This window comes from Triplophysa rosa, linkage group LG10 (genome assembly GCF_024868665.1).
Source record: "Triplophysa rosa linkage group LG10, Trosa_1v2, whole genome shotgun sequence".
Classification (NCBI taxonomy): domain Eukaryota; kingdom Metazoa; phylum Chordata; class Actinopteri; order Cypriniformes; family Nemacheilidae; genus Triplophysa; species Triplophysa rosa.
Window position 1 is genome coordinate 12515954 of NC_079899.1, and position 25994 is coordinate 12541947.

Here is a 25994-nt window from a genome sequence, read left to right on the forward strand (position 1 = left end):
TGGCCTGTGTTCATAGTTTGTTTGTTGTTTAAGTAGAATGTAATTTTCATGTGTAAATGAATCAATTTGTTCTTTTCTGCTTGAAACAGAATCATTTTATGTATCGCATTTTCAAAATTTACAGTATAGTACATTTCAATAAATAAGATAAAAATGATTTCCTTAGCCTAACAGGTATTTAATCACCACAGCATTTCTATGTACAGTATTCAGAATTTATTGTTGATTACAATGCAAATAAACTCTAAAAATCTCACCTCCTTTTCTTTTATGATCTAGAAGCTTACTAGGAAGAAATGTATTTGGGTATATTAAAACCATTCTCTACAATCCCTACATCCCCTCACTGGTCCTTCTTCTGGTGGTCTTTATTGATGACGTTTTTGAAGAGCGTGAGAAGGGGTTTCTGACTGCGCTCATCCCAGGATTTCATAAATCCTCCGTAGCGCTTGCTGGCGGGCGGGCTGCTCCAGCGGAAATGGTTCATTTTGTAGGACCCATCCTTTTTCTCCTGCTGGTTAGAGATGTTCTCTTCCAGGGGGTAGTCGATCTCGTTGGTGGCCAGCTCACGCCTCATCTCAGCTGGGAGGGTCTCTGCAGATTCCTCCTCCACGCCGTTGGTGTAGACCTTAATGGGCCGGCGCTTGCGTCCCACTGGCTTGCCCCAACGGAAATGCTCCATGGAGTAAGAGCGCTTGTGCTCGTGCCGGGGGCTGGACTCAGGGGCCCTTTGTTCCAGGGTGGGGGTGAATGTAAGGGGGGATAGCGGTACAAGGATCTCGTTTTGCTCTGACTCAGAAGGAGGCTGCAAATGGCTTTCTCCTGGATATATGGGACTTTCATCTGTGAGATCAGACCTGCAGAGCTGGATGCATTCCTTAGATAGAGCATTAAAAGAAGAAAGTGAAGTTTTACATTTTAAAAACTTGCTCACATGATGCTAGAGTGAGATTTAAAAGCATTGCTTTTAAATTTTTTACTTCCAAATAATTGTTTATAAGTATTTAAAAATCTTAGCAACATTATACTCTAAAAACCTTACATAAATCGTGGCATTTTAGCACAATGGCACCTGCTAAAAACGATAGGAACCATCACATAAATTCTAATGGTTTCCATTAAAACCATTAAAAATTCCTTTTTGTGGTGTGTTTTGGGTATTATTCCAATAGGATTTACCCACCAATAAAATCCATCACATACTAGACATATAGTTTCTATTAAAACCAATACAATTCACATCATTAAATCCATGAAAGTTTCTATTGTGTTTGGGCAGGGTTCTATTCTTTTATTCAGCAGGGATATGGTTGCTAAAGCATTGTTAGATGGTTATCGGGCGTTCTGGAAGGTTGTTTACTAGTTCAAGTTAAAAATATATTCTGGACATCCCCAGATAAGACTCAGGTCCTTCCGTTCAAAGCAAGTAGCATTTGTTCATTAATTAGATGATAAAGCCATTTGAAGATTTTTTTGTGTGTCCGAAGCACATAAAGTTATTATGAAAGATTAATACCTATAGGGTCAGGGACTGGAACAACCATAAATGCATAGCTCACCCAAAAATAAAAATTCTCTCATCATTCATTCCCCAGCATGTCATTCTGTATGACTTTCTTTCTTCAGCAGAACACAAAAGAAGATATTTTGAAGAACGTTGGTACAACACTGGCCCCCATTGACTTCCATTGTAAGGATACAAAACCACTGAGACATTTCTCACAATTTCCTCTTTTGTGCTCCACAGAAGAAAGAGCCATTTGCTGGTTTTGAACAACATGAGGGTGCATAACATACCATAACCTACCATATGCGCTACAGGCTTTGAATGATAATTGAATGTTAAATATAGGCAAAAGTAATACTGATTATTTTCTTAAGTATTCACATTGCAACTCACCAAAATGCTTTCCTCAGTGCTGAGGTCCCGGCAATGAGTGCTTTCCCAGCACTGAGCTCTAACGTCAGATCCACCCGCACACAGCACAGCCAAAACCAAGAGCCAAGGTGGGCACAACATCCTCAATCCCTTGACCATATCTGTACAACCACACAGCAACACACCATATTTAATGACAGTATTTATAACATAACAACCTTAGGTATGCTCATTCGCATTAAATACATTTTAACGTGCAAAAAGTTAGCTCATGCATCATTTTTAAGATATAAAAACGAAAAAAAGAAAATCCATAAATAATAATGAAAGTTTAGTAATGAAATTAACATCTTCCATCTTTCAAACGTACTGTTTGTTGAGACAAACAATCAGAAACACAGATTTTGTTTTATCTTGTTTTTCATAAATAACAAACAAACAATTTTTCAAGTTGAAGTTGAAAAGGCAAAGTTGAAGTTTGTCAAGTTAAGATCATAACTTACCTACCTGTGGCACAGCGAGAAATCAGTCTTCTAATGGTCCTGCTTCAGTTTCTTCTCTCTGGGTGTGTATGAGCGTTTGCTCGTCTATGCTGTCTGAAACTCTTCACTACTTGTCTTTTATAAGCTACCTGTGCGTCAATTCCTGAAGGCCACCAAACTCTAGGATATGTCATGTCACTTTTTTTTATGGGTGGTGCAAAGTAGGAAACTCCAATGCATCATCTGCCCTGCAGATGAGTAATCGATGGAAGATTGACAGGCGACGTCCAAATGGCCCCATGTGAATGAATGCAAGATTAGTGCGGGATCTACATGGACGTGCCATTTGTCAAATCATAATTTTGATGGCCATTGTGTTGAAGGGCACACGTGTCGGTTTACCGGACTTCCGTCATGAAAGGTGACAATTCACATCGAATCAATTATAGTGCATGTGTTTTGCTTGTGTTTGGACACACAGGTGCTAATCTTTCTTTGAAAATTAATTGGAAGGTGAGGGACTTAAAAAGGGAAGCCATCTGGGAAAGCATTTGGGTGCTAAAAGTTCAGACAGTAAAATAAAAAGATTGATAAAAGTATTGGTTTGGATGCATTTAATGATAACGTGGCCAAAACTAAATCCTGGAATCAATTGTCAAATACTGGCCATATTTCAGCTACACATAAACATGTGCTCAGTCACTCAGCTAAGTGATTCTATTCATTCAGAAAGTGTTTTTACATTGGTAACTATTGCTTAGAGCAAAACATTTCAGAAGGGAATTTTCCATTAGGGCCACATCATTATATCGGAGGCCTGACCTTGCTGGCTTTTATGTTACTGGTTGCTTTGTCTCAGAGAGCCCTTTAGAAAGCTCTAGAGGGGTACACTTGATCTAAATGTAAAATGAGCTTGTTTGAGAAACAAGCAAGAATGCACTTTTTCCATAATGAATGATATACATTAAAATATTTTTATATAGAAATAGTTTATATAGCTATAATAAAATGAACCACAATATGAAATGCAAGTTTTATGCGTGATAATGGGAGAACCCTGCGGATGTGTATTTTATAGACCCAGCATATATTTAACAGGGTGTGCGTATTTCACCGGCATCACGCAGTGTTAGGAACAGAAATCCTATTAGAAAAGATTTACAGGATAGGATGTCTGTCAATCCATAGTAACACTGCATGGCTCATAGAACAACGTTACTGTACTGGAGAGAAAGAGAGAGAGAGAATGAGAGGCAGATTTCGTGTCACATTTCTAATAATGAGGGATATGCCTGTCTGGTGAAAGGTAACTCTTGCTTATCTCATCAATTTGCATTTTTTAAAATCTTTTTTCGAAGTCAGTTTATTATTATGCAGCTGTTTGCGTTTCACCATGCGGCTTTTAATTTAATTTAGTTTCATCCTAATGTGTGATGTGAATTTATAATATTTCACCCACTCTCTGTGTTGTAACAGCAGAAAATGTTTGACTCATTGGTCAGCATGACTCAATAAATATGCTGCATTTTGCAAATCATGAAAGATTTATAACACAAAAGAATATAAAGCCACATTTTTTACAGGTTCAAACCATTTTCCAAATTTCAAAAATATATAATGATATTTTTATTTCAGAATGTTTTAGCATTTTGCTTTACCACTATTTTCAGTCTTCGCTTCACAAAATGTGTATTAAAATGTTTATAAAATCAACTGTTTATAGAGGTTAAAATACACTTTATTATATTTTTACAGGGTATATAAAACATTTTTAGGCTTAGATACTATTATTTAATTCTATTATTTATTTACGCAGAATGCTGCTTTCCAATCTGTTGAGGATTTCCGGCCAGTGTCTGACCAATCAGCTTTCTCCATCTCAATTACTTCCCATCTGCCCCGAAGAAGTCTGCAGACAATATTGAACCATGAGGAAATAAGCTTAATCAGGAGGACCCAAACAGGTTTCACAAAACAAGTTCCGGATTATATTGGATTTTGCTCTTTACTTTATATGGAGAACTTTCATTTACAGCAGAATGAAGTTATCTCTGCTGTACGGTCTGTTATTCATGTCTGCCTGGGCCCTGAATGCTGTCAAATCTAAAGATGACGTCGAAGAGTCTCAAAACGCAGTCTCCACTAAAACAGACACATCTGGGACTAACACATATCGTGTTAGCAGCGCACTAATGCAGTGTGGTGAATACAGCAATGAAGTGATGCCAAACGGGCAGTGCCGTTTAATAGCCACACTACCACAGCTGGAAGAGCAGAGATGCCCTGATATGTTTCGATGTACGGATGAGGTTTCCTTCTGGCTGCATGAGAATGAGGAACGCAAACAGCAAATGCAGGACCTAAAAGAAACCATCTCAGAGCTTCAGGAGGAGCTGAGGAACCACAGGCATCGCATCAAGGTGCTGGAACTGCAGGTAAGATCTGAAGGTGTGAAGTGGCGTGTGGGTCCTGGTGTGCTGTCCACTTGTCCAGCCTGAAAGTCTTGTGTCATCATTGATGATATAAAAAATAGGCCCACTATAAAATTCAATTGTTTTACGTTAAAATGAGTTTTCATGGTTTATTGGCCATGCAAAAATAATGATCTTCTACATTGTTCACTGCAGTTAAACAGAATCTAGACAATAATGTTTCAGTACTCTAGCACGCTAGATCTGTACTAATGCCTCATTAACCCTGATCAATTACAGGATTAGAGCAGGAATCTGTTCAATGACCACATGATCAGCAGTGAGCAAGTAACAACAATTTAAACATGTACCACATATATATAACACAGACACCCTTAATGCCTTGTATTGAGATGCGTTTTGGCGACTAAATATGTTGTCATGGGTTCAGAAATTGCATTTGTAGTGTAAATAATCTAAATACATTACTAATCTGTCCATCTCAACAGGAGTATTTTCAAATGTTTCCAGTTATGTACAGCTTTAAATGAAAAACAAATGATAGCTTCCACCCAGGCCTGGTACTAGCCTGGCTCAACTGGGGGGCAATCATACATTCTGGTTGGGCTGATATTGTTCATTACATGCATTATATTACAAACATTATTTAATAAATAATACAAATAAGAAGTACTTCGTTTTTAATTGTTTTAATTGTCATCTGGATATTTTTGGAGGGGCCCAAGAAAAATCTGAGGGGAAATGCTGCCCTAGCCCCCCCCTAGACCTGACTCTGCCTCCACCTCTTTACAACTGAAACTCCACCCATGTACAACCCCGACTCACACCATGGGGTCTCCTTTTCCTGCACATTTACAATTATGACAATTACAATTACAAAATTCAAGATTATAAAACGGTCAGTTCTGGTCCTTGATTCTGATTGGCTGAGAGGAGTTCTAAGCCGTTACAAATACCTCAATATATAACGGCTGACCGCACCACATAGCCTAAATATCATTTTATTTACTTTATTTTATGAAACCTTGCTAAGCATATGGAATAACCGTTTTATAAAAGCAGTAAGCCCCGCGAAACAGTGGGTTACAGTGCATTTTATAACAGCTACGGGGTTTTAGGCACTCCGCTTCGCATCGTGCCACAACGCCCTTAGCTGTTATAAAATTAGTGCTGTCAATCGATTAAAAAAATTATCGGATTAATCACACATTTTTTCTGTGATTAATCACGATTAATCGCACACAACAATTTTATTTTAAAATATACTTTTACATTTTAATAATTTCACATTTAATCTTCAAATTGATGTAGAAACAACATATTTATTTAACAGCATCATTTTATGAAAGCTAACATTTTGATATTAGTATTGTAACTGATGTCTCTATTAAATTGATTATTTTAACATTAATTATAGCCATTCAACAGCATAATTGAGAGCTCATGTAGGAAATTGAAGGACACTTTACAGTCTTTAATGCTAAATTATAAATTAAATGCAGAAGAATTCTCAATAAAGCTATAAAATCACATTGATTTCTTCTTTTATTTTGTTCTTTGATTAACATTAGTGACAGGAGTCACAGCAGCACGTTTAAGAACGCGGCCCCTTTAAGAGCTGTCTCAGTACGCAGATCTGACCGTCACCGAACTCCCATTTTCACAACTCTTTGCATTCATTTAAGATTTTATTTTACACTTTGAGGTCTTGCTTAAGAAAATGCTAGACAAAACGGGCTTTCTGACATAATCTTGTGTGGTTTTATCCATTCAAGCACGAAAGTGAACTGAACACGGATGCGCTGTCTGACAGAGATTCACCGACGCAGCCTTCAGCCCATGACTGTTTACACCAGACTGGACCTCGCGTTGCGTTTTGCCGCGTCCCACAGTTTAGAAGCTGTCTATCTTCATTGAACGCGTCAAAGCAACTGTTTCAAATCGCGCTTAAGTGGTTTAAAAGCCTGTACACGAATAAGAGCGTGATTACATAATGTAACGCTAGACAAAGAATGTCAAAACAAACGGATGCTGCGTTAATTGCGATAAATATTTTCTCACGCGTTAATTTGAAAAAATTAATCGCATGCGTTAACGCGTTAACGTTGACAGCCCTATATAAAATGCACTGTAACCCACTGCTTCTTGGGGCTTATTGCTTTAATGTATAGCACTTTATTGACTTGACTCCTACACGGTAAAAAAATTCAGTTAAAAAAACTTTTCTGCCTGCTGGAATATATTTTTCCTGTAAAATTACAGAATAATAGGATATATAAAAATGTAAAAAAAAGAACAGAAAAATTATGTAGCCTACAATTACGTTTTTTTTTCAGTTGTACTCTTGAAAATTCAGAGGAATATGAACTTAAGTACTCAAGTACTAATGAATAATTGCGGATAATTACCCGTTCAAGGGAAAACGATTGCTCATTACAATTTCTTTCAAGATCAAGATCTTCAAGGTACATTCTTCAAGGGACATTTCAACCTTATATATCTGTCATCATGACATAAACCTCTTATATGCCTAATATATACGTAAATATCTTTTTTTACTTACCTGACAATTATGAAATTGTTTTAAATTTTCTCTCTAAATTTTTACTTTGTATTTCTTCTACTGCTTAAATGATATACTATGACATATTTTACACCTAATACACAAGACTGTGTTTTGCGTCATGCATTGTAAATAATTATAAGACTTATTTTTTATCTTAAGCATTCTTGGCCTAATGGGAACTGAGTGAAATAGATATCCTTTCTCCCTTATTGAATGCTCGTATTTGCTGATATTCTAAAGGGATGGACCTCTTTCAAATCCCCTGCACTAATTGACAAGATTAGAATAGTCAGCGTCACTTTTCCATTCAAGTGTACATGTTTGTTAACAACTTATGTACAACATATGTCCTCAAAATGCAGTTTTTCATATTTTCAATATAATATGCATTCAAATATCTGCGCTAAAAGGGAAATATAGAACTAACGTGCTTGTTTTTGTTTTTGGCAGAGTGAAGAGAAATACGACACAAACTCTTCTTTAGAGCATCACTTGCACACACTGCAGCAAATCTATGAAGAAACGAATACAGTGCTGCAGATCCACGGATCGCTCATCTATGACATGCAAGCACAGATCCGCAACCTAACACAGATAGTGGATCGCACACGGCGCAATCCTGGCTGTATGATCAACATCATCCGCTCGAACAAGCTTCTCAGTGCTCAAGACACCCTTCACCCAGGTCAGAATGACTCGATACTGAAGAGCTTATCTACAACACTATGTTTTGAAATGTGATTCATAGCTCATTAACTGCTGTCGCAACCATGTTTAAATATGTTCAATTAAATTATTAGCAAACACTGAGTTATTGCTATAGACCACTTCGGATGACATAATCAACCCTTGCTGGTCCAGAAGAACTTCTTGTTTTACTACACAAAATACAACAACAGAATATGTATAACCTATTTAAAATGTAAAACAAATGTATTTATGATATAATTATATAAGTAAGATTTCAATAAATAAATAATAACTGAAGCTGGAGGTGCTTCTGGATCAATCTTGCAAAGTGGTCTATATAGCAGGACTCTTATTTTAAAAGTGGAGTTGCAACATTAGTTTTATTACAAGAAGTGTTTACTATTGCCACTGTTCTTCCTTTTACACATTTTATTATTTCTGTGCATTCTATATTTAAAGAACATAAATATGAATACTTCATACACTGCCTTATATTTACATGTCATAACTTATTCTACAGCATACAGTATTATATAAAATTTCTAAATATAAAATGTAACATGCATTTAAACATTTACAGTATAAACAATACACTTATACAACAATACATATACATTCTGTACCATACATGGTCTTCTGAACACTTGCACTGTATTGTAATAAAGTAGTAATTTAAAGATCAAATATGTAATTTTTTGGAGGATCTATATTGACAGAAATGCAATATCATATACATAACTATGTCTTTAGAGGTGTATAAAGTCCTTACATAATAAAGTTTTATGTTTTTATTATCTTAGAATGAGCTATTTCTATCTACTGTACATACACCTCGGGTCCCCTTACGTAGAATTCGCCATGTTGTTTCTACAGTAGCCCTAAATGGACAAACTGCTCTACAGAGCGCCTTTCGTAAATACGTTATCTCCTTCGGCACAGAAGTGAAAGCTTGACTACATCTTAGTTCTGTGTCAGTCGCCATAGTGCTTTCAAAAGGGATGGGTGGAGTGAGCCATTGGTTGCAGTTCACAACCTCACTGCTAGATGCTGCTAAATTTCATACACTGGACCCTTATTACATTTAACAGTTGCACTATTGTATAATATATCATAATACAGTATATGCTGTAATATTATTTGATTTTTTAAGGACAAAAGCTGAATCTAATTCAGTCTTGCGTAAAATTATAGTGTTATAATGTAAAAAATGTTTTTTCATTCAGAGGGTCAACACATAAGAAACTGCCCAATCGACTGTGCATCCCTATACTACAATGGAATCCACAGATCTGGTATTTTTACGCAAATGGACAGAATACAGGGACGGCTTTGGAGATCTGCATGCAGAATTCTGGCTGGGAAACGACCACATTCATGCCATCTCCAGCCAGGGAGAATATTCCCTTCGCATTGACCTTGAGGACTGGAATGGCAAGCACAAACATGCACTGTACCAAAACTTCTGGTAAACGCAACGCAGATCGGAAATAAAAAATAAAATAAAGCAGTATCAGAAAAAACATCACTTATATGCAGATTAGGTGTGATCATGTTCTGGGCACCTGGTCTAAAATGTAGTCTTTGTCTTTGTAATGTTCATATGTTTGTGTCACAATTTCTTCCACAAGCTGGCCAAATAAGATAATGCTTTGCTTGGTTTACCAGGGTGGAGAATGTGGAAAACCACTACCGTCTCCATGTGTCTGGGTTTAGTGGTACATTTGAAGACTCGTTTGGTTGGTATCACGACAAGCAAAGCTTCAGCACACCTGACACTGGTGACATCTGTGCTGAGATATCTCACGGAGGCTGGTGGTACAAGCAGTGCTTCTTCGCACATCTGAATGGAGTTTATTATAAGGTAGGATACCAATAAAGCAATCAAAATTTTAATTTCATCTATTAAAGTCATGTATCCCAAATAATTGATCTGACTTGGCGTTGTGTTAATCTGGATGAACAGTGGGGGCGCTATTCTGCCAAAGGGAAGAATCTTTTGGGGCCTGATGGGATTGTGTGGTACTCATGGAAGGACTCAGATTATTACTCGCTGAAGAGAGTGAGCATGATGATTCGCCCACGGACATACAGGCCCCGCCTCTCTCCATAACATCACTTTAGGACAAGGTAAAACAATATTGAGGTGACGTCATAGGGCCATTGCTGATTCTTATGTCAAAGCAATTGTGCAAACTGTAGTTAAAGTTTTAACTGCACATTAAGATTAAAATATCCACCTTTATCAATCATTTTCAAAATCCTTTTGCTTGAAGTACAAAATTACTACAATGTGAATTCAATAAAACGATGTAATACCAGGATGTTTTTATAAAACACAATGAGTTAATTCAGTGCATTCCAGTCATCCCGTTATTGAATGTAATTTCATGTAATTTTTTGACAGTTATGTCTATTTGGTATGTTTTCAGATTATTTGAGAAAAATATATATATTTTGTTTTTGTGAAAATGAGTGCAGCATTGTCTGAGGACATGGCAACGAATCTAAAAAAGCTCTACGAAACCATTTCATCCCAAAATGTTCTGTGCTAAGTGAGGTTATACAGTAATCTCACAGTATTTTGGATTGAACCCAATTAAACAAACTGTATGCCTTTTTTTTAAAAGGCCAAAGTATGAGATACTACAAGTTGCTGTGTTCTTGGTCACAACTATAACAGGTTGGAAACTAAAGTGAAAATCCACCAAGATTGGCTCAATAAGACCCAATAACTTTTTTAATTGAATAAATATATAACATTGGGATTAAATGGGTTAATAGACATCACTCAAGACAATGTATTTCAGTGCATTACTGGCATTGACAGCGTAATGTTATTATGTGTGCAGAACATATGCTCATGTACTTATTGCCTAAATGTATATTTCACAATATTGTTTACATTTCGTACCTACTTTTTTTTAATTGACAAATGTAGCAGCTGTATTACAGTAATATTGGATGACTTCCTGTGTTGTGCTGCTCTGCTATGATAACATACTGTATCTGTACCATGCATAAAGACTAACTGCCTATCACACAGCATCAGAAGTGGGTGGAGCGGATTAGAAACTCAACATTTTTCTACCATTTCATTTCACAAACCATCAGTTAAAACAAAAACGGAAAAACATTTATCGTCAAAATTGAAAAAAAATTCAATAAAGTCAAAACTGATTACTATTACTGATTATTGTTACAGCATCATCGCTTAATTATATGTGTGAGGACTTTCATAGAGGTTTTTACACTAAGATATTTAATATACTATACCCCTAAACTTACTGTATAACCACCACAGAAACCCTGTACACGCGCACACACACACACTGAGATCGCTATACTCCTTATTTCCTCCCTTCCCTTCTAAGGCCAAAGATCTGTTTCCTCTTTCAAATTCCCTAAAACTGACTCTGACCCACCAGCTTCCTTGACCAGGACCATAACGTAATGTCAAAACAACTCGCAGATTAGACTGAAAAGTCACATTTAGATATTTTTGTGCTATGCAAAATCTATTTTGACAATAATACAAGCAACACGGAGCACAATGAATAGTATAAAGAAAGATTTATTACACATTGGAGGGCTAGTTAAAATATGTGACAGAGACATTTTTAGATTTTTTGCATAGAATGTTTTACCACAGGTAAAATACATACTGCTTTTATCCACAACATACCACATATAAACATCTGACTTGTTTACAATCACACACTGCCAGAGAATAAAACCATGTCTTACAATTGAATTTAAAAGTTAATAAAGTAATTTGGTAGAAGGCCCAGCCTGAGCATATGCGTCCCTGAGAGACCTCGTCTTTACGCAGGAGCGTGTTAACTCATGTTAGCCGCGGTAACAGTTATAATCCTCTATTCCTCTGAATGGAATGTTTGGTTAATGATTTCCATCTTATGTATGCGTACACATATTATTTGCTCCCTTGTATTTTACGTGTTTTATATTATAAAGAAATAAAGCATCATTTATTTTGTTACGTGAAAACAAGATGGTTAATTGTGAGTGTTAAAAAGCACACCAGCAGCCATAAGTAAAAAATTCACAAAACACGGTTTGAGGGCGTGTCCTCACATGGTAGTATACTGACTGAGAGCATTCTTCAGCTTTTCTGCAATCTACCCAACAAAAACACAACAGGACATCACATACACAGTGCATTATATATATTCAATGTAGACTGTATATTTGTTGTGTTTTATTGTTACTCACCGTCTCATAGAATTTCACCTGTTCCTCCAGGTAGAACTGCATCAGTCTGTTGTAGTCATAGATACGGTTGCTATGGAAGTGATTCATCTCCGCTAGAGAAACAGATGGTAAGACTAAGATTACACGCGTGGGACAAACACTACAAGCACACAGATGCACAAATAAACGTAATATTACCAAACCACAGATATAAAAGGGCTGACAGACAACGTTGTACAAATGTACCTTGTAATGTGTAAGACATCGTGCTAAGATTCTTTTCCATTGTGCGTTTATCTTGTGGACTGATCTTGTTCGTCGCCACCAAATGATCGGCTTCTTTTACTTTATCAATGGCAGCCTGAGGAAATATAAAAATAGCAGCTTTTCTTTTATCTGTTAAAGACTAAAATGTGTTCATGAGACTCACAGTACAGTGGTCCAGAAGTCTGAGAACATGCTTTTCATTTAATACAAAATGTATAATTTTAAATTAAATAATTTGCTATTCCCTTTTTTCTTTAGTAGCATGAACTTCGTGTGGATTATTATTCTCAGATTTTCAATGTAATGTGGTCTCAGACATTTGGGCCTCAGTGTACATTATCATACACACTAGATTTATGACCATTTTAATAGAACAAGCAATCAGTAAAAATACCAAAGAGGTGAAAGTTTCGTACCCTGTGAACTCCCATTGTGTCAGGGAAACAGCCCAGTAGTCCCTTATATTCGGTGTTTGTTTCCATCAGGAAGTGTAGATCTTTTCTTGGCTGATAAACAAAAAAGAATTCCAAAATGAGTGGTTTACTCTATTCTTAAACAAGGGCTTACGCTCTAAAAACAGCAGTCAGGGGTTGCGTTATTATTGGCCGGCCTTGGCTGTTACAATTCTATCACATTTGGAAACAGCAGCAGGATACAAGCAAGCAGAACGATTTGGACGAAGGGAACTGTTAAGAGTTCAAGGACTTCAAAAGATTGGATTTACTGCATGATACCTGTCCAGCAACGATCTCTGCTATTTCCTCATACGTCTTCCCTGTTGCGGTTAACGCTTCGGTAAGTGTCGATTCCCCTTTAAAAAGGAAACAAATTACGTCAAGCAAATATCAAACAAACAATCATAAAAATACAAAGTAGTCCGAGTTGCCTACAACTTTAGATGTGAAATATAATAATATACTATAGGCTTTTTTGTAGCGTTATAATTGACAATAAGTTAAATAAGATAACTGTAAGTAAAAATACTTGGGTATGCACTGGTGTTGAAAACGGAGGACAGGTTCTGAAATGCTTTTCCAATCTGCCGATACTCCTTTTGCAATGCTGTTGAATCAAAAACAGAACATTATGTATCACGTATAAAACATTAGCACAAAACATTATGAAGTATCTACATGGTGTTACAATTAATAAATGAATTAATTCATCGAATCAAAACCACCATGATCCAAATAAAATATCTCAGGACCCTGGCATGAGACATATACTGTAATGTTGGAGGAGATTTAAGAACTTACGGCCTGTACATCTCTTCCAGTGAAGATGACCAACAGCTAGAAGTTCTTTAACACTGTTATCCATAGATTTAGTAAACTGATTATACGTTTCACACTTCTGCTCCCTACAATCAAATTCAGAGAAGACCACTGTGTTGTCAAACCAAAGTTTTTTAAATAAGTTTTACGTAAAGTTAAATATTGCCTCACACTTGAGCTGGATCAAGCTCTGGAAGCTCTGGATCTATCGTGTAGAATATTTTTACGCCCACCACTTCATCTTTCTCCGTTTTTCGCTTCCCTAGTTTCCAATCCTGATAGATAATACAAAAAATACAAGTAAATCTTACTTTAACATGGATAAATTCTATACAACATACAATATACTGTATAAGATCATCACTATCAAGGACTTGATCTCAAAAGTTTGATTATGGAAATACTCAAGCTATGGAAGAACTTGAAAGATTGGAAGAACTTTTGCCTGTGTGTATTTATTACAAGAGCTCTTTACCTTTTTCATTTTTGTGTAATTGAGGCTTAGTAGATTTCTTTTAACAAGTGGACAAATCATTCAAAAAAATCCATTCATATTCATTCTTTTTTTCAAATGGAGCGTGTCATTTTCAAGTCACTATCGCCAAACTAAATCAAAATAATAATACACAGAAACCTGTTTTAAAACAGGTTTCCTGAAAACTTCAAGAGATTGGTAAAGATTTAGTCCCACCCCAAATGTATGCTTATGTGCCAAACAAACAGAGAAATGTTTTGAAAGCACCACAGTGTTTCCAGCTGATGTCACAACTTGCAACGGATCCTAACGTTGTAAAAACAACACATCACATTTAACATAATCACTGGCCACATTTAAAAAAAATTCAATGTTCAAATCTTAGGTTGAATGCAAGACTTCATATTTATGTCAGAATGTAGGCCTATGCATTGCACATGTTCTGTATTTTGTATTACAGCAAATGCACCTTTTCATCCTTGTAGTTAAGGAAAAGCTGGAAAACTTCACTGTTTGAGATAACCGGATGTCGGCACATCCTGGACATCCAGCCCTGCAGGCGTTCCATGCGCATTTTGATAAATTCCTCCTCGAATCGACCTAAACAGGAATGGACAGCAGATGTTAGGCATCCCTAAGAACAAAAACAAAAAGACTAGCTTTGCTTTCATTTTGTCACCTGTAACTTGCTTGTCTGGAAGACATGGGATGGGCAGAGCGCAGCCAAACTTCTCCACAAGCCTCTCGTATAACCAATCAAAGTGCTTGTATCTGTGATTGACTGGTCTGTTTGTAGTCTGAAAAACATTCAAATAAACCGAGATAAATAACATTAAAGAAAAAAGAAGCAGTTCCAGAGGGGTGTTGGAAGGAAACTTACGTTAGGTGTGATTTGGTATTCGATGTAGCTCTTCAGACCGTACATTTTTGAACCTTTTTTGGGATCAGCCACCATACAATCTAACTGAGCTTGTGGGTACAACCAAACTGGACCCACCTCACCCGACTGCAATTACAATGAAAAGCTAAAGAACAGCATTTTCTCTTATGCATCATGCAGTATTGAAATCTTAAGATTTTTGAATGTATAACAATGTATAAAGTATAGTACACGTCTTAAATGTGAGAAAACCAAAAATAACTTGCATAAATTGGGAGTCTTTCATTTCCTTTGGCAACGTGCTTGGTAAGCAAATACACCTCTGGGTTTGGGGTCTTTGAGAACCCTGGAAACCTACAACAAAATGAAGTCAAACCTTTAAAGAAATGTGTACTTTATATTTCTTGACCAGACTGTAATCATTTTTGACAGTATTAAAACAGCTTTTACTTGTTTAGAGATATCTTCATTGTGGAGTGAGCCCCACCCCGTTGCATTGCTCCACCATCATCTGTTTGGGGGTCGCCATAGCCGCCAGTGGACTTTCCATCATCAGAATCATCGTCCCATTCGTCATCAAAGGAATAGAGAGAACCTGAGGGTCACAACACAACATCAGCACCTATCAACATAGCATACAGCAGGAATAATACACTACCACATTTAAAAACTGGCCTTTCTTAAAGCATTTTAGTTGTTAATTTATGGAGAAAAAATATGGTCATTGATTTCAAGTTGACACAGGGAATAAAATGTATGATAATATGTAAAACCTATTGAATAGAGAATGCGTGTTCGCAGGTTTAAAGGCAGCTCATCAAATCAGAATTTACAATGTTTTTTACCTAAAATTTTTTACCTGTTATTCTTAAAAATAAATAATTGTGCCTATAAACACAAAGAATAATTGTAGTTCAAACACATAGGAATACACATTTGCATTAATAGTTTTCATACTAACTAACATCCTTGTACACCGTCTGCTACCGTAGTTCAGTTCCCCTTCAGGATATAGATGTAAATTAGAGATAAATCATATTCATACGGGAATCCAAGTTCAAACACAAATAATTCTCTCAAATGTAGGAAGCACAAGCAAAGACAATTACTTGCTGCTTATATTTGACTACTTCAGAAACCTAAAGGACTTCTTCTGAGGCATGCTGAATGTTTCAGATAACTGAGAGAAGTTTCCAAGTTCCTATAACAAAAAGCTCAGATTTCAAATATTTCATTGAGATTGTAGTTGATGATAGGCTATTTCTCCTACCATTGTTGCCTGCTGTTTCCTGTTCAGTGTAATTCCAGTTGTCTGCAGTGCAGTTGTTGGACCATGTCGTGGCGGTCGAAGCCTCATTTCCATTAACCCCCTAAATGAAAAGCATTCATGTCATCATCCCCCACTATACACGTGCTGACGTTTTAGACATTTGATCCGGTATTTTCTGGAGCTTATTATTTCTTTGGATTTCAAGTGGTTTCTTTCAGCTAAATTATACAAAAGATCAACTGTACCCACTCTACACCGCTCCTGAATCTGATCACACAAACCCCAACATAAGATGCAGGTAGTTTAATATGAGGGCCAGAAAAAGCTTATTATCCTAGATGCCTCACCCATTACAATAAAAAACATCAGATGAATTTAGCTTTAAAGGGGTCATATGGTGTGAATATGTGTTTTAATGTGTCTTTGGTATGTTGCCCATGCATGTATTAGACACGTAAAATTGCAAAAATGAAAGTGTTGGAACAAAAGATGCATTCTATCTAAAAGCGAATGCTCACCCAGACCTGCCTGAAACGCCTCGTGTAACCACACCCCCACAAATCTACGTCAGTTCGTGGTATGAGTTGACTAATACCGCCCAAATGTATACGCAAGTAAGGTGGCGTACCTGTCAGTACAATTGCTTTGGAACCTGATGTTCCAAATATGGTAAGAGGCGTCACATTTCCGTCACACGCTTGCAGTATTCAACCAATCACTACGCACTGGTTAACTGGCCAATCATAGCACACCTCGCTTTTCAGAGCGATGAGCTTTGTAAAAAATCTGCGTGTTTCAGAGAGGCGGGGCAAAGAGAAGATACAAACATGCACGCTATGTGGAAAATACAGCGTTTTTGAACCTTAAATCGTGTATACACTAGGGTTGGGCGATGTCTATCAAATTGGCATCACACAATGCTACAGTGAAACATCGCGACGGACGATGACATCGCCCTGCAGCGTTATAAAGTGAGTCACATGTGGCACGAGCTGCTCAGAGACACATCTTCTTTGTACAGCGCGAGCTGGGCAGTTATAAAATCAGGCGTGTTTCATCTGTACATTGCGAGCTTCACAGTTATAAAGTGAGGCTAGATTGTATTTTTATTCTGATGTTATATTCAATAAAAGAGTTATAAAGTGAGGCGCGTCTTCATTATACAACGCGAGCTGCGCAGAAACGCATCTTCCTTATACAGTTATAAATTTTATACAGAGCGAGCTCCAATGTTATTCTAATCAGTGTTGGGTGTAACTAGGTACTAAGTAATTAGTTACTGTAATTTAATTACTTTTCCCTTGAAAAAGTAAAGTAAGGGATTTCTCTTATTTTTTCTGTAATTTAATTACAGTTACTTCTGATGTACAGTAATTAAACTAAATACTTTGTGTAATATGTGTGTGAAATAGTGGAATTAACATCAAAATTCAAAATCTAACTTTAAAATCGTGCTTTAATGTATAATTCTCACATTTGTAATACTTTGGTCAGTTAATAATACTGCTTTATGTAGTTTTATAGTATTTATTTGAATGAATTAAAAGAGCCGTTTCATGTCTATCCTTGAATCACTTAACTAATTAAAGTTATTAGCAATAAGTAATTAAATACTTTTTGGAGAGAGTAATTTGTACAGTAATCTAATTACACTATTGAATTTGTAATTTAGTAACTAGTAATTAATTACTTTTTCAGAGTAACTTGCCCAACACTGATTCTGATGTTACATTCAATAAAAGAGTTATAAAGTGAGGCACGTCTTCTTTATACAACGCGGGCTGCGCAGACACGCGTCTTCTTTATACAGTTATTAAGTCAGGTGGGTCTGTGCAAACTGTGCGTCCTCTTTATACAGTGCGAGCTCCACTGTTATTGTGATGTTATATTCAATAAAATAGTTATTAAGTGAGGCGCATCTTCTTTATAAAACGTGAGCTGTCCAGACACGCGATGTCTTTATACAACGCGGGCTACGAAGACATGCGTCTTCTTTATACAGTTATTAAGTCAGGTGGGTCTGCGCAAACTGCGTGTCCTCTTTACACAGCACGAGCTCCACTGTTATTGTGATGTTATATTCAATAAAATAGTTATTAAGTGAGGCGTATCTTCTTTATAAAATGCGAGCTGTGCAGACACGCGATGTCTTTATACAACGTGGGCTGCGAAGACAAGCGTCTTCTTTATACAGTTATTAAGTCAGGCGGGTCAGCGCAAACTGCGCATCCTTTTTTTTACAGCGCGAGCTCCACAGTTAAAAAGTCAGGCTAGTCTGATCTGTACAGTGTCAGGTTTTATGCCCATTAGCTTTGTTCATATTTGTTTACAACGCGATTTGAAGCCTGCAGCACAGAGAAGCGAGCGTCACGTGACAAAAGTGAAATCTTTTTTCGAATCACGATACCGGCTCACCATCGTGATGTCTATCAGCCATCGGCGATGGACGATGGCATCGTCTATGGACGATGGCATCGTCTATCTGCCCAACCCTAGTATACACATTGCCTTACATCTAAAACAAACGAAAATATTCGAAAATAGTCATATGACCCCTTTAACAAAACTAGAGCTAAATGTTTCTCAAAACTAGATTACAACAATTCACTGTCTATATATGGCATACAATCCTTGGACATTATCAAAAACATGGCTGCCTTATGGTTTACACTGTTAAATTCTCACAGTTTCTTGCATGTTTCAGTCATCAAAATGGTCCTTGTAACCTAAACTAGTTATAATTCATTACAAAATCAAATTCTTATAGCCATTCCTAGTCCTACTTTAAGCAGACGGAAAGTTTCTGAGATGCTTTTAATGTCACCACAATCCAAAGTACTTCTGTTTTTATGTCAAGACGCGGAAAATTGTTTGTTGAAACCATGACTTTGTTCGTTCATTACGAAGAAGTCAATAACAACAAGCTTCCATACCTGGAAAAATGGTCACAAATGAGTTGCACATAAGGTATAAAAATATGTCTCTCGAAAAGTTGCCTGCTGAGAAAAGGGCTAGTTGTGCTTTAGGTACTAAAGGCCAGAGGCTCTCGAGTCTGTTTTTGTCCATTAGTCTACAACTTAATGGCCAATTTCATCAATACACCTGACCTTGATGCTAGTAAATACGAAGTCACAGCCCCGCAAAACCATTTCTCTTGCTTCCTGGCTTCACTTATTAAGACAGCCTACACCAATTTGCCCTGAACACAACATTACTCATGTGTTTATCATCATTAATGCTTTGGTGTTGTGGACCCCCCAAATGTGACTGACTCAGATGCTGATGGAAACGTTAGAGAATTTGTTCAATTTCTCTGCAAATGTGCTTTACTAAAGAAACAATTTTCCACCCATTGAGATAAATGCAAAATATGGCAATCAAATGTGAAAAATATTCCATCAGGGCACTTTATATATTTATACGTAGTATAATGTGTCAAATGACAATGTGTAGATTTAAAGTGAAAATTCTGTCATCATTTGCTCACTCCCTTGTAATTTCAAACCTGTATGACTTTCTTTCTTCCAAAGGACACAAAAGAAGATATTTTAAAGGATGTTGTTAATCGAAAAGCAATGGCACCCATTCACTTGCGTTGGTTTTGTAACAAGAGAGTGAGTAAATGATGACAGAATTTGTAACCTGTCACTTTAATTAATGAAAAAATTAAATAAACACTCAAAAACTACAGAGACAGAGAATCACTACAGAGAAACTACAGAGACAGCATAAAATCAAAACATCCTATTTAAATACATGCACACAAAAAGCAAGAGTTTAAATGAACTCATACTATACATTCTTAATGCCTTACGCATGCGTATAACGTCATCGTTTTTGAAAAACGCCAGTTTACACGGAGGCGATAACGCAGTCGTCTTCAAAAACTTGCACTTTTTAGACCCGTTTTCAAAAGTTTGCGCATTCAGTCCCCAAAACGCTGTTAAGTAAATGAACAGCCAAAACGCATTAACCATTTTCAGTTTTTAGTTTAAAACAGTTAGTTTACCTCACATTTTATACTAAAAGTGAACATCCATTATTATTTCATGGTGACATTATTCAATTCAATACATTTCAATTAAATACATTTATTAAATAAATAAAGCATATATTAAAGTATTTGACTCTTTTAATGACCAATGAAAACAATCTTATATCTTCTGGACTCTATCAACCAACTACATGTGCCAACCAGGGCTGCTTTCTAAACAGTACTGAGGGTGTTCCAATTTATGATGGCCACTTGTTGGCTGCTTTTCCTTCACCATCCGCTCCAACTTATCCATTAAAACATAGCAAAATTACAATTTTAGTTGAATAAAAAATCAATTCATAGGCACATTTTATGTTGTTCTACAAAACTAATTTCAATCATTTATGCATTAGATTCAAGACCGAAAAGCTTTGAGAAACACACATTCAGGGAAGTGTGACCAAGCATGACTGGTAGAGTAGATTTCTCGTCTAAAAAGACCATTATCAGACTGACTGCATTCTTGCTAAAATTCTGCCAAATTTTTCTCCATCTGCGACCAACCTGGCCCAAGCTTAATGGTGAGAATGGATTTCACTTCTCATCCCCGCAGACTGCCAACAGACTGCCGAACAATCAAACGCCATTACATACGCACTGTTGCAGTGCACAAAACAAAGTGTGGACATCTGACAACCTACTAGGAGAGAGAGAGAGAGCGGTCCTCGTGCCTAATGTCTACAGCTATAATGAGTCCCATTTACTCTCATTTTCCTGCTTCCACAGGAAATGGATTTCAACTGTGGATGACACACAGGGCCTTTATGCAATGTTATGCTCACCACAGTGCTGATTAAATGAATGCAGATTTCAAGTAAAAGGTGGCAGGGGAAATGAGGAAGAAAAACCGAGATTTGAGTTGTGATCATGGCTATTCATAGAGACCTGCTTTACATTTCATTTGAGGAAGTACTGAAGCACGACAGGGAGATTTGATTACTGGAATTGTAACAAATATCTCAAACTACATTTCAAAACTATCTGTGGACTCAAAACCTAGGAATGTTTCTCCAAAAAATGTAACTAAACTGATTTAACTAATGTGTGGATTCATTTACAATGGTACCTGAGTATTTGCTGAGCTGTTGTTGTGATCACGATTGTAAGCGTCGTTGTGCTCCGTCGGCGCTGCATTTGCGCTACCGGGGTTGAGCTGCAAACATGAAAATATATTTGAGAATCCTGTATATTCAATATATTCGACATTTGGAGTGGTATACAGTAAATGACAATACTAAATTAAGTGTATTTCTGTCATATCCCTGCCAGTTACACCTCAGATATGATTTCATATGATGAATAACGTTTTGTGACGGTATTAAAGAAAAAATGCACGAAATAAAAAACCAGTAAAATTCCTTAGAAAACATTCTCAGTGGGGTGGTCTCTAGATAGTAAAGAGATGTTTACTTTATTTTTGTTTTTCCCATCCCAGGTATACTATAAACCCACACTTAATTGTTGTAGATGATGATTACAGTGTTCTTTTACCTCAATATAGTCCTCTGGCACCAGGCCTGTGTCTCCTCTGGAGTTTCGAGCTTCAACCCAGCCACCACCAACAATCTACACAACACAAAATAAACAGCCACAGAAAAAAATGAGCAGAACACTCCAAATTTTAATTGAATCAGCATTTCTAGATGCAGTGTGGCCATTCAAGTCGTGTCAGTTGAATTTCAACAAAATCAAACCTCAAAGTAACAGCAATGTGAAAGACTGACAGCATGACAAGACACATGAAAACTGTGATAAAATTAAAAAGAACTTTCGCTAAATGCATGTGGTGCTGTATTGCTTAAAAGTGAATATGAATTTGTTTTCTTTGCAGTTTTTGAGGTCTGCTATTTTGACCTGTTTCTCCAGTTTTCATTTACCGGAATGGAATATTTTTTATTTGAAATTGAAGGGAAATATTGTTAAGAGTTCACACAATGAAACAAATATGATAATTTTACCATACCTATAAACAGTAATATACACGCATATCATTCAGTCTTGTCCAGCTGACAGCATCATTTCAAATGTTAGAACTACATCGCTGAGCTTACTCACCTGGTTAGTGACCGTGAGTATTTCACCTTCTTGAACAGTAAGCTCATTGTTGCCGGGCTCGGCGGTGAAGTCATACAATACCTGGGCCTGTAGACAAAGCACAAGCCAAACATATGGGTAACGTCTAACAATAAGTGCATGAATATTTTAGTGTGGTATAGACAACAGGTTATGTAGAATGACGCTGAAATAAACCTTTCATAAACATTAATAGGCTTTATACCATGGTCTTTTTGAATACTCGATTCTGATTGGCTGGAAGGTGTGCATTAAAACCCTTTAACGCACAGGTAGCTCCAGTAAGTTTGATAACATTTGAAATGTAACTGACAAAATCACTGTAATTTTCACCCTGTTGAATTTCACTGTAAACATCAATAAAAGATTTAACTTGGCAAATGACCATGGTATAAGCGGGATAATCCACAGCTAGCCGTGTGTTAAAGGATTCTAATGCACTTCGCAGAGGCTTCGCGTCGGGTGGTTCTTGGACTCCACGTCGTGCATTATAACCCTTTAACGCACGGCTAGCTGTGGATTATCCCTTACTTATTTCATTTTTTGTTTAAATGCAGGTTAAATATATAAATATGACATCAAATAATATGTAAAACTAAGCAAAAATGTAAGCGATTTAAATGATCCTGTTAATGCCTTTACTATAAACAGTTCCCAAGTCAAGAAACATACACTTGCGCCTTTCATTTGTTGACGGCAATGTCACACCTCCAGAAAGTTCCGCATGCACACACACATGAGGGTTGTTTAAATGACCAGCAACCAACAAACAATAAAGCAAGCATGCAGGCCAAAAATATGAAGAAGTGGTTTACTAGGTGACACGGCCTCTGACCTAGCTCATATTCCATATTCAGTGTTTATTCAGATCAATATGACATGTTTACTGGAATGATTTGGCTGACTGTTCGGTTTACAAAATTGACTATCACTGAATGACAAGTTCCCTCGGGCTTTGTTCCAAACAGGATGCACCATGTTCCTGCTCAAAGCAACAGACTGGACACATGCAGGAGACGTGAAATGGATGTGTGGGGTAACTGGCGCGCGATCCAACTCAGAATAATATCCATACATGCTGTCTAAAGAGACTACTTACTAGACTAGTATATATTATTACCTCAAATAATATAAAAGTGTGGTATTTTTAGACGCGTTAAGCGCTCCTTTTATGGCAACCATGCTTTTTCTATATTACCATCATTTTTGTAGTAAAATACTACGTTCTCACTGTACAATACCCATAGTTTAAACATGATATATGTAGTTAAACTACGTCAAAACAAATGGTAATCCATCTGCCAGAAACACCTAGCGATCGTTGGTTCACATTCACTAGTACAATATGGTTATTTCCTAAGGGTTGTGCGTGACAGTTTGTTGTTGACAGGCCGCGTCTAACTACCCATGCTGAATAAATACTTACGCGAATGGTTAGTAAAATATGTATTTTGTTTTCCTGCTATACAGCTGCCAAATGTCCCAAGCATGTTAGAAACCGTTTTCTCAAACAGTGTAGCGCGGTGTAATGACGTTAGCAAGTCCTAAGATCAGCTGAATTTGTCACATAAACACATTGATAAGCATAAACGACTTAAAAAAAACTTACTGCCTATAGTCTACATTTATTTCAAATGTTTACGTTTTTATAAAGTTGGTATAATTCTTTAAGAAAAACTCACATAAACACAGTTGTGACTTAACTGCACAAGGTGCATTTCGTCGACTCGCTACACCAGCAAACGCGCCGCGTCATTAGTGTTTATATCGATGTGGTAAAAACTTACCTTCATTGCCATCGTGGTATCGATTATTTAATCACCATTAACATGCGACATCAGCAAACGTTGTTAAACAACCCTTTCTATCTCTAAACGCAGCAAGAATTTCGCGTTTGCTTGCCCCGGTTATGCAGCAGCAATACAATACATGTATGCTACCGCTTAGCGAAACCTCGCTCGATAAAATCCTGTTATCTGACCCATAAAAACCCGATGGGCGTTAGAAATGTAGACGTTTCGTCCTCTTCCCCAGACCCAGAGCCGGAAAACTTGAGCACATTGGCCGAGAAATGACTTCTTGAGATGCCAAAAGGATCGTCCTCCAACTCACCGCCCAGCCAAGAGCATGTAAACAACTGTTGAGACACAGTGCAGTGAAACACTACATATCACGATTTCATTACATTTTGGGGGAAAAAACACGCTTTCCAACACTGACGCATGCGAATACGGGTTTATTTTAAATACATTGTGCTTTTTAGCAGTAAAACGTTGTGGAAGTGTTTGAGGCGTGTCAGTGCAGGTTTTCAGAAGAACAGGCTTTCCTATGATCGCTATGGGTGACACTTAAAGGTGGATGTAGGTGTGGATACAGTATAGAATTATGTATATAGTATGGGTAGACTTCAGGTGTGGATTAAAAACAAACATGAGTGAGGAAAATATTTGAGCACACCCATTGTGAGGTAAGATTGCCATCTACTGGATTTAAAAGGCAAAGTCAAAGGCCCAGACCCCGTTTAAAGTGCATCTAAAAAATAGAATATTATATATCTTTTTCTTTTGTAATTTAATTCCAAAAAGCAAACTTTCTTATATTCTAGATTCATTTACGCACAAAGTTGCTACGACTTAAAGCTAAAAAAATAATAAATAATCCAGTTTCTCAAAAAATCTGAATATTTTCTCAAAGATGAATCAATTTTTTTTACAAAACAGAAATGTTCAAGATCTCCAAAGTATGTTAAAGTGTGCACTCAATGAACACAAAATACGATATTTTGAAGAATGTAGGACAGCAAACAGTTCTTGGGCACTTTTGACTACTATTGTCATTTTTCCTACTATGGTAGCCAAGGGGGTCCAAGATCTGTTTGGTTACGAGCATTCGTCCAAATATCTTTCTCTGTGTTAAACCAAACAAAGAAATGTATACAGGTTCGCAACAACTAGAGAGTGAGTAATTGATGACAGAATTTTCATTTTTGGGTGAACTATGCCTTGATACTTCACCCAAAAATGAAAATTCTGTCATCATTTACTCACTTTCGAGTTGTTCCAAATCTGTATAAATTTCTTTGTTCTGATGAACACAGAGAAAGATATTTGTAAGAATGCTTATAACCAGACAGATTTTGCCCCCCATTGACTCCCATAGTAGGATAGTCCGTCTGTCCTATCTCTCTCTCTCGCTCTCTCTCTCTCTCTTTCTCTCTCGCTCTCTCTCTCTCTCTCGTATTCAGTATGAAGTACATGCAGTAGGTGAATGTACAGCATGTACAGTAAGCTCATGACATAGATGATTTACTGGAATACAGTCCCACTGGAGCAGAACCCCGTCAGTTGCCTAGGGAGATTCCCAGTTTGGTGAAGGTTATGTGGTCATTTTCAAGGCTGTGTGTGTGTGTTTGCGTGCGTGCGTGCGTGTGTGTGTGTGTGAGAGAGAGGGAGACAGAGAGG

At 37.0% G+C, this 25994-nt stretch overlaps 3 protein-coding genes across 3 annotated transcripts; 1 reads left to right on the forward strand and 2 right to left on the reverse strand.

Moving 5' to 3' along the window:
* Window positions 1-87: 87 nt before the first annotated feature.
* Window positions 88-2515, reverse strand: pomca (proopiomelanocortin a). The gene is made up of 3 exons (XM_057344067.1): window positions 2383-2515; window positions 1901-2040; window positions 88-877 (listed from the first exon to the last, which is right to left on the reverse strand). The coding sequence occupies exons 2-3, from the start codon at window positions 2036-2038 to the stop codon at window positions 344-346; spliced, it is 672 nt and encodes a 223-aa protein (XP_057200050.1). The 5' UTR covers window positions 2039-2040; window positions 2383-2515; the 3' UTR covers window positions 88-343.
* Window positions 2516-3585: 1070 nt separating this feature from the next.
* Window positions 3586-10403, forward strand: LOC130560617 (angiopoietin-related protein 7). The gene is given in 7 exon segments (XM_057344521.1): window positions 3586-3667; window positions 4178-4796; window positions 7810-8044; window positions 9273-9348; window positions 9350-9514; window positions 9715-9910; window positions 10013-10403. Coding segments are annotated over 6 exon segments (1215 nt in total). The 5' UTR covers window positions 3586-3667; window positions 4178-4400; the 3' UTR covers window positions 10160-10403.
* Window positions 10404-11602: 1199 nt separating this feature from the next.
* On the reverse strand, window positions 11603-24783 carry snx9a (sorting nexin 9a). The gene is made up of 18 exons (XM_057344442.1): window positions 24321-24783; window positions 22516-22602; window positions 21952-22026; window positions 21527-21613; window positions 16425-16524; window positions 15605-15749; window positions 15421-15508; window positions 15155-15280; window positions 14954-15071; window positions 14744-14874; window positions 13971-14074; window positions 13782-13885; window positions 13510-13587; window positions 13260-13336; window positions 12942-13031; window positions 12505-12619; window positions 12280-12371; window positions 11603-12185 (listed from the first exon to the last, which is right to left on the reverse strand). Exons 1-18 carry the CDS (start codon window positions 24330-24332, stop codon window positions 12138-12140), a joined length of 1677 nt encoding a protein of 558 aa, XP_057200425.1. The 5' UTR covers window positions 24333-24783; the 3' UTR covers window positions 11603-12137.
* Window positions 24784-25994: the final 1211 nt, after the last annotated feature.